The sequence below is a fragment of the Gymnoscopelus braueri genome (genome assembly GCF_963280865.1).
Source record: "Gymnoscopelus braueri genome assembly, chromosome: 6".
Classification (NCBI taxonomy): domain Eukaryota; kingdom Metazoa; phylum Chordata; class Actinopteri; order Myctophiformes; family Myctophidae; genus Gymnoscopelus; species Gymnoscopelus braueri.
The window spans coordinates 30,339,167-30,349,315 of record NC_137607.1 but is presented as its reverse complement, the minus strand read 5'-3'; the positions used below and the strand labels follow the sequence as shown (position 1 = coordinate 30,349,315).

Genomic DNA, 10,149 nt, shown 5'->3' with positions numbered 1-10,149 from the left:
AAATGACAATCCAGATTATTTAGCTGAATACTGCAATCATGATAATTGATGATGATGATGATAATTGTCAGTGGAAAAAAATGATTAAAAAATATTTGTAATTATTTTGCTGTTACATTGTACTCTGTGTCATATATTTGGTCAAATAATATGTTGTTATCTCCGCCAGGCAAGAGATTATATTTTCACCCCTGTGTGTCTGTCTGTCACTGTGTCTATGTGTACAAAAACACAGACACACATCGCGACCATGGTTAACTATGACATGCTTATGTGCGTACGTACGTGCCCAGTGCACACCACCACACTCAGAGAGACATTGTGACATTGTGACATGTGACATATGCCACATGCGTGTGTGCACGCGGCCTGCAACACAGATACACAGAGATACAGAGACATGGCCTCAGGTAAAAGCTAGGGTGACCACTGGTCCTGCATTTTTAAGGACAGTATCGAAGATACTTTTGCACTTACAATCTTTTTTTGATCTTTTTACTGTTTTTTATTCTTATTTTATGCTGCTGCATTGTCTGAAGGAAGCCGAACCAAAATATGTTTTACTCTTATGTACCTGTACACAAGATGTAACAATAAAGAACAACCTTCAACCTTGAACCTTGAAGATGGAACATTTGTCCTGCATCCCGCATGCGGCATGAACACAACAATGTCCCACATTTCAATGAAGGTGATGTAAGAAGAGATAGAGTGAGAGAGAGAGAGCACTAATACAATCTCAACAAAAGCCAAATATAAGTATAACTATAGCTGCACCATGCCAGGAGTTTTACACCTCTTTAGCCTACTAAAAGAAGTTTGTTTAAAAAGCAATGGCAGGTGGATATCTGCGCTCCGCAGAGCACACTTTTCTACTGGTCTCTGTGATTGTATTGTTTATGGATGGAGACATGGGTTGTACAATGTTCTGGCTGTTAATCCTTGGGTAAATTGTGAGGAGACAAAGGCAAGGAGCAAAAGCTGACCAAATAAGATGCTCGAATTCATTACCAAGTTTCATGATTATATAATTGTGAAATCTAATATTATGATTTTCCATTACTTTCTATTAATTGTGCAGCCCTAATTGCAAGGGTTTCATAGGACCAACTATGTTGTCTTGTTGCCTGAATTCACCCAACAGTGATTTATAGGAGAGAGAGAGTAAGGATAACGTGCATTAAAAAAGGCCTTGAATTCACAGATATTAATGTACGATATAATAGGCAAAACATTTAGAGGTGCAGGGTGACACCAGTGTGAGGTGAAGACAGATGGGGATTTATAACCACCAACATATATTTGTACAAATACTGTCTTATAATGACAAAGAATAGGCATGCCAGGTCGAGAGTGGTTAACTGTTGCAGACTTTACAGTCCATGTATGGTACTGTATAATATATATATTTTTTTAACTATAAAAATATAATTAAATAACAAAAGTTCAATCCCCCAAATACATTATTCTAATGAAATTGATTTTTATTGCACAGTTGCACCCCTTGAGGATTTACACAGTGTGTGCTCATACTGACCAGCCACACTGAGGGTCTTGAGGCGAAATTCCAGTCCGTACAGCACAATGAAGCAGAGGGCGGAGTCCAGTTTACGAGCCTCCTCCGGATAGCGCTCAAAATCCCGGGAGCCTTTTCCCAACCGCAGCTCCCTGATCTCCCGTATGTCAACTAGAAGAGGAGGAGGGGAAGGAGGGATAGGGTTGCATGAATACAAAATATGCACGGCATAAATCTGCCTTTAGCATGGTGTACATGCATAACCCTGCAGAAACCTCACTGCCAAGGAACTGTGCACATATGTGCACACACGCACGCACACATAAACCTATCAGCTGTCAGCCGCAAGACGCTCAGGACAACGGGCCAAAGGTCTCTCTTGCAGAATGCTTCAGCTGCAGCCTTCACTGCCACACACACACACACACACACACACACATACAGTACAGTCTTAATAGAGACCGGCTATGTCGGGGTAACAGACCACAGAGTATGATGTAAACTCTGGACTCGTGCAGTGTCACCACACAGCTGACACACCCGCAAAGAAAACCTATTCCTATTGACTTACTTAGCAGATGTCTTTAGCAAATACACGGAAAAGTACACACGCACGCACACGCACACACACACACACACACACACACACACACACACACACACACAGTTCTGGCATGAATAAACCAAACACAGGCCTACTGGGGCCCACACACTTGAACTGAAATGAATTTCACATTTCTAATATTTTCTTTCAATTCACTTCCAAAGATGTTACAATTTGATGAGACTACTCAAGGAGCAATAAAGCACAGAGAGAGAGAGAGAGAGAGAGAGAGAGAGAGAGAGAGAGAGAGAGAGAGAGAGAGAGAGAGAGAGAGAGAGAGAGAGGAGGGAGGGAGAGATTGTATATTTACGTATAAAAGGTAAATACTATCCACTATTACAGAAATAGCAAGCAGGCAGGCAAATAGACCCATAAAGATATAGGCTTACACTACAGGAGTAAAATCCTAACTGGTTTTGTAATTGAGCAGCATCACGCACATGAGGAGCAGCATCACGCAGGTATCATCATAACAGATTCTCTTCTCTATAATCTCAAAAACCAAACAGCGAGAAGATTCAATATTCATAAGCTTGTATTTGTCACTAACTCGTATAAGTATGTGCAGTGAAATCTGAATATACATGCAAAAACATATACATAATGCAACTTAGGGTAAACTGTGTACATGTGTCTTGTGGTCTCTGTTGTGAGAAAGAGGGTCTTTACAGATGGAAGATATTCGACCTGGCTTTTGATTGATTGCTCAGTGCTCTAATAGCCTGAAGGGAAAGAAATCTTTGTATCTCTCTTTAGTGTAGTGTAGTGTAGTGTAGTGTAGTGTAGTGTAGTGTAGTGTAGTGTAGTGTAGTGTAGTGTAGTGTAGTGTAAATCTGTGCAAATCTGTGCAAATCTTTGCATAATCTTTGAATATATATATTTTTTAAAGCAAATCTTTGCTTCTGGGGGTCCCTGGAACTAAATATTTTGAGATGGGGGTCCGCAGCCAAATACATATCATTTTGGGGGTCCTTGACATGAAAAGGTTTGAGAATCACTGGTGTAGTCTACACAACTGTAGTGTAGTGCAGTGTAGAGTAGTACAATGTACTGTAGAGAACAATACCCAAAAGCAATAGCCAAGCCTCTCTACTTTTCTGTATCTGGTTAAAGTTAGCCATCCTCAGGAGCTAAAGTTAGCCACCCTCAGCAGGTTATATATGAGATTGTATCAAACAGTGGACGGGCAGTTAACGAGAAATCTGGTTTATATCTTGGCCTGAAGTGTGCCGAGATGACAGGGGGCAGATTTGGCACAGGATTAATAGAGAACCAGATTATTATACTCAGATGGAGATGTGTCTGTCCGTAGCCCTTTTTTTACTGTGAGTCGGCTCAGCGCCGGTCCACACACACACACACACACACACACACACACACACACACACACACACACACACACACACACACACACACACACACACACACAGTCAATGAGATGCAAACCTCACAAAGCACAGTCAGACACCAAGCGCAGAGTCTGGCCCAGACTGAGTGCAACCGCCTGGTCTCCGTTTGATGTCGACGTAGAGCTCTGTTTGCCAAAGGGAATTTTCATTCAAAGATCATGTTTTGTTCTCTTGAAAAAGGTACTGGATAGAAATCCCTTTGTACAGGACTTAGAAATTAAACGCTTGGAAGAGTAAACAACACAAACACGTGCTCCCGACGGATAAGCCACAAGCTATAAACTTGACACGACATCCTCCTAAAGCTGAATACAAAAACCCAACAAAACCAGTTCTGATTTTGTTTTTGCGTGCGTTTGTCTCGCCCTTTATTGCTTCCTGTCATTTAGTCTGGAAGTGGGACAATAAAAAGTGAACAGGCATGCCCGCCAAAAGTCACGCTTCGCTCACGATAACCACCACCCCCACCCCTCTCTTTTTTCCCCCCTTATGCTTGCGGGGGTGATCAACAACACACCACAAAGACACAACTAGAGAGAAGGGGGAAGAGAGGACTAGAAAAAGACATATGTACAGCAGCATACAGAGTTGAGAGACACACTCACACCCTAATCCCTCTCTCTCTTTCATCCCTGTCTAGCCTGTTAACAGATTGGAGATGAAGACCCACAACATTGCTGTGGATTACAGGTCTAATGTGAATCTCCTTAGAGGTTCTTCTATCGCAAACCTTTTTGGTTAACCAAGAAGTGTGTTTTTTTTTATATTTGTTGAAAAAAACAATTATAGATCAAATAGTTATTTCCATTGACTGATTGTCTGATTAACGATTCAAGCCCTACCTTATACTTCTTCACACAACGGTGTTGCGTAAACATAGTGAAAATAGCCTATCTACAAGCTCACAATGCGTTCCATTGCAAGGTATTGTGAGCTTGTAGATCTGCTATTTTTACTATTGTATTTTTTTGTGTAAGAAAACAAAGGTAAAAAAAAAAAAAAAAAATTAAAATTATTTTATTACTTGATATTTTTTTCATAATCAACCAAATCGATTAGTTCGATTAACTCTTGCACCCCAACTCATCACCCGCCAACACCACGCAGGAGACCGCCGTGGAATGCAGTGTTATGGTACAACCTCAGTACCTGCTCAGCTTATGGCATACTCCCACTATTAAGTGAATGCCAGTGAGGCAGCAACTTTTTTCCCCTCGACATCGGGCCGTGGCACAGAGTGCACGGCGCCAGGGTGGTGTTACGCGGTACAAATCACTGAATGTTCCTGTAGGCCAGCAGTGTGCGCACCGCTAACCTCAACCACCAAGCGTTGATAATTACAGTGTAGTTGTACTCACTTGAAAACAAACTGTTGCCGGTGACATCACGGCACGCCAGATGGCTGGGATCTGTTTGCAGATTTGATGTAATAAAGGGTAGAAAGCAATAAGAGAACTAGTAGTCCCTGTTGATGGTATAATGGTATAATTACATATACAAACCCTTTCATCTCCTGTGATACCCCTACATTGCCTGTGCCCATCTCAGCTTTTCTACCGCTAGCCTAAAGAAACAATACGTAAGGAAAGATCAAAAATAGAAAAAGACATGTGAGAAGTTATCTTGAATCATGAAAACATAAGCTAAGGTAAGTGGTGTGACTATAGTCATACAAACCAATTTCAACCTGGCATCCCTTTCTTTGGGCCATGTCATTTAGAGGTGAAATTCTTAAAAACAATAAAACAATCATAATTCAGGAATAGCAGATCTACAAGCTCACATGGCACGATCGTACGATGAAGTATAAAATAGGGCTCAAAATATATATTAACACTAGTTGAGGAGTTGAATATTGAGGCTTGTGAATGACAGGGATACTATACGTTGTTATACCTTTCAAGCCGGGAACACCTCTGCGTGTAGTTGTTGCTATATACAGTAGAGTATATATAGCAACATACTTTATTTTTTTAACTTTTTGAATAAACATTTTAAGTTTTTCAGAAAACTTAGGTCAGGATTTAGAAGAAGTTTTTAAAGAATTGGCCTCAGGTCTAAACGGGTTGAGGTATGGATATACTGTACAAGCTTGTGCAGACATCCACTGCCTTGTGTGCACACAGGGCTTGGTGTCCAATCCATGCCCCCATTGTTTGATTTATTTTTTTCGCCCCTTCTGCTCGAGAGACGCCGGAGCCTTTTGTTTTCCCGAGCTGGGTTCTTCAATCTGAGGCAGGAAGTGGGACGCTCCCTGATAACCCTGAACTTCCTGTGCCTCGGGGGTTGATACCTTCAGTGTTTGCCCAAGTGCTGCTCATCTCAGAGAACAACGGCAGCGGTGTGTTTGTGTGTGTGTGTGCACGTGTGTGTGTGTGTGTGCGTGTGTGCGTGCGTGTGTGTAGACTAATGATGCATACCGGGATCAGCCAATGCACTGGCCTATCCACAAGGTTCCGATGAAGAAAGTCTAAAGTAAACAGTAGAAGAAATTATAATAACAAAGAAAATAAACACCAAAAAAACTGCCCAAAACAAAGGAAGGAAAAGAAGGGGGAGGATGGAAGGTCTAGAGGAAGGGTGTGTGTGTGTGTGTGTGTGTGTGTGTGTGTGTGTGTGTGTGTGTGTGTGTGTGTGTGTGTGTGTGTGTGTGTGTGTGTGTGTGTGTGTGTGTGTGTGTGTGTGTGTGTGTGTGTGTGTCCGCCCGATATGACTAAGTTGGTGGACAAAAACTCAAAACACAACACAACACAACCTTGAAGCATTCAACTGTACACATAGAGAGACAATGACAGACAGAGCATATGACAGGCTGAAGATTTAGAAGCAACAAGAAAGGTGGTGAGAGAGGACAGAGGTGGCAGAAAATGTGGGAACGGGTGGGACTGGGAGCAGATAGGTTTAATCATCAATATTATCACATAGATTGGGAATGAGACAGGGAGAGGGGGAGGAAGGCGGTGTGTGTGTGTGTGTGTGTGTGTGTGTGTGTGTGTGTGTGTGTGTGTGTGTGTGTGTGTGTGTGTGTGTACGATTGTGTAGAAACACACAAGCACGCACGCACACACACAGGCAATCCTGGATTAGCAGTGGTATGGTTTGTGTGGTTTACGATCATAGATAAATAATTGACTAGGCTCTTAAGCAAAAACACGGCCTAGATGTGTGGAGTGGCTCTTAGACCGCCCCCCCCCCCCACCCCCCCCCCCCCCCCCCCACACACACACACCTCTTACTGAGCGAGGGGGTGGAGGGGTTGGGGGGGATGGTTACCGGAGAGAGCAAACAGACAAAGTGAAGGAATGGGATAAGCTGAGAAAACAAGTGTATATTTCAGTCTCAGGTGTCAAAGAAAATATTATATCCCAGCATCACATTCAGCTCCGGGGAAGGAAGGAAATGCATAAACACACACACACACACACACACACACACACACACACACACACACACACACACACACACACACACACACACACACACACACACACACACACACACACACACACACACACACACACACACACACACACACCTCTGAATATACCCATTTCATCTGTAAGTAGTCATGCCGGATGTATACTTGGTTTGCACGCCGTGTCGCACACCAAACATAGCCGATTTACAAGCTCACAGCGTGGCACGCTGCAGTGCGTTGTGAGCTTGCAGATCGGCTATTTTCGGTGTGCGGCACCAGTGCTCAACTAAGTATAAATCACCCTTAAGGCGGTGATGTGCATCCCAAGCCACGGAGATGGAATAACATGTGGCAGACGGTAGGAAACCCTATCATGCCGTTCCGTGAGTGCAGTGGGTTTTTTCACTGCATTAACAGCCATTGTAGCTACCAATCCCTCCCTCGGGCCACAAAATCCAGGGCCCAGACAAAAGCCTCCACGCCCCAGACAGACACACAGAACAGATCGACAGAACGCCACTGCTCCACCAAGACAATGTCAAACAGCACAGTAACAGCAATGTCAAAGTATCACCGCCGCCACTTGACTCCACTCCAGCCAGTCTTTACAGGAGCCCACAGCCAACAGACGGTCTGTCCAGTCGGCCAGCCTGTCGGTACATCGAGAGACTGGCGGTAAACTGTGGTGGTGCGGAGTCATAAGTCCACTGGGGAAACGGCCAGCATGCATGCAAGCTCCACAGCAGAATCCAGAGCATTGGTTTAGGATCTTACGGAGACTCAGCTATAAGGAGGCTGACACAGAGGAAGCAGAGGGTCATGATCTGTCTGTCTGCTGCTGAGGAGACCGTGACAGCCGGGGGACTCTGGCGTGGGGGGGGGGGGGTGTGGGGTGTGACTGCTGCTGGCTGCCTGCTGTATACGGTAGCTTGGCCCTGGCCATGCGAGAGATGCTACATCATGCCAAGTGTGCATACTGAATGCAGACGCGCGAACAAGACAGACACGCAAACAAACAAGCCCACCCGTACACCGGATGTTCTGTATCACTCTCTCACAAGCGCGTGCACGTGCACACACACACACACACACACACACACACACACACACACACACACACACACACACGTCATGTTATGTCAGGCCTAGCACATATCATTACAGTATGTATAACTCATGACAATTGACAATCATTTTATTCAAGAAAAAGCAAAACAACATTCTGTCATATATCAGTGTTCTAATGCAACCAATAACTATGATTAGAATGTCTATGACTGAAACTAAATCTGAATGTTGGGTAAGGAGTAAGGAGTAAGGACAGATGAGCTCAACTCCATGAGACCACAGCTGGCCGCTTAGCCCTTTGGCTCTATGTGCCTGTGGGGGTGTGTGAGATGAGGGGGTGTGAGATGAGGGGGTGTGGGATGAGGGGGTGCACTGTTAGGACAACATGTGATTTATTTTATACTCACTCTCGCCCTCTATTTTGTCAGGGTTGCGGCTCCACACTATCTGTCGCGTGTCCTGCCTTATTTGGAAGGTTCTTCTCTCGGGCCTCTGGGACTTCTTCTGGTAGAAGACAGTCATCACCGTGCCCATCTCCAGGCTGTGGAGGATGCGGGGTCCAGCCTCCGTCCAGTCCAGCATTCGGGTGGCTGTGGCCAGCCCCCCCATGGCTCCGAGGCCATTTGTGGCCTCCTCGGCACAACCGTTGAGGCTCACACCAAACCTGGCAGCACACATCTTCACTGCACAGGGAAAGGCCTCGCAGAATTGGTGTTTTGTTCAGGTTGTCAGGAAAGGATGGCGGTCATTTAACTGTTGAGCATTGGGCAACTCATGCACTGAGGGCAAAAATTATCCAACATCCCCAAGTCACTGGTGCCAAGTAATCTGATCATGACCTCAAATTATGCCACAGTGGCAAGCGGCCAATTAGTGTGCCAGTGTAGTTAAAACCATGTAATTGCACAGTAAAATACATAAGTCAGCAGTCATAAAAAAAAGTAAAAGCTGAGATTGTCTTGAGATGTGAATTCTTCTCCAGTCTTCTGGGGGGAAGTGTATCCCCGTGTTATCCTTTCCAGATGCTTCTGGCAGCACACCAGCGACGAGATCCACTTGGAGGGGGAGTTGGTCTTCTCATCACCGCTGAATGTAGGTTTCCACCCTTCTTGCCCTGCTGCCGGCCCTTGGTCATTCAGTCCATGACAACCAGCTGCTATATAGTCCAGTCTGGCCCAGGCCGATGTCTGTCTGCTACAGTACACCACCACCAGCAGCACCTCCTCAGCCTGGTGGAGACAGTAGACTACTACACGAACACCCACCAAATAAATCCCCCTGTCGTTCCCTCGCCTGGAGATGAAGTCAAAGAAAGACACTGGGGTTTATGTAATAACGAGTCGGACGCATAGAGTTAGGTCGGACGAGCAGCACCCGATTGTAACGGTGGAGGTGTGTGCAATGGAGCGGTGGTGATGTTATGGAAGAAGCGTATGGACACAGGCGCTCGCTGTGGATGGGACTCGACCCGGAGCCCTGTGCGTTCCCACCGGTCCAACCATCCCGCTCTAGGACGGAGACATTCCCAAGCACACGCCGCCGACACCATGCATACAGCCCGTAAGAACAGACTCGGCGTGAGGACGGAGGACACCAAATGATTACACACACGTATGCTATAGTATATTATTTATGCCGCTATTGTCATCACCCAATAATATCTCAAGCCGCGAATCCTCGCCTGGGCAGACAGCCTGCGCGTCCCTCCTGCTGGCTGCTAGAGAGCCTGAAGGGTCCTGAGAGGAAACTATAGGGCTAGCAGACCGGAAAAGCTCGAGTAGATCTCTCTCCTTCGCTCGCTCGCTCTCGTTCGCTCTCTCTCGCTCTCCCTCTCTCTCTCTACTTTCTCCTCCCTCTCTCTCACGTCCCCCCTCTCTTTCTCTCTGTGATCCCCTCCTCTCTGTCTATAGGAAAGATGAGTGGAGGAGGGAACTGCTGAGAACAGAGGAGGGATGACGAGTAAATAGCGACCTCCACGGGCCTCGATGAGAGCTGCAGCGCCCCCCCCCCCCCCCACAACACACCACACACACACACTACACCGCTGATCGAATTGATGTCAAGGGTCAGGAGGGCTTCAGGTCACTGAAAGGCCAGATGAGCAGAATAGCAGAACAGAAGCATATCAGCTCAA

At 45.6% G+C, this 10,149-nt stretch overlaps 1 protein-coding gene across 1 annotated transcript in view; it reads right to left on the bottom strand.

Moving 5' to 3' along the window:
- Positions 1–9,803, bottom strand: part of LOC308087673 (1-phosphatidylinositol 4,5-bisphosphate phosphodiesterase gamma-1-like) — a 35,801-nt gene extending 25,998 nt beyond the window's left edge. The window contains exons 1-2 of the mRNA XM_080431729.1: positions 8,423–9,803; positions 1,538–1,687 (exon numbers count right to left, since the gene is read on the bottom strand). Coding sequence (XP_080287855.1) covers positions 1,538–1,687; positions 8,423–8,693 — 421 coding nt within the window. The 5' untranslated portion in view covers positions 8,694–9,803. The remainder of the gene's footprint in view (positions 1–1,537; positions 1,688–8,422) is intronic.
- Positions 9,804–10,149: the final 346 nt, after the last annotated feature.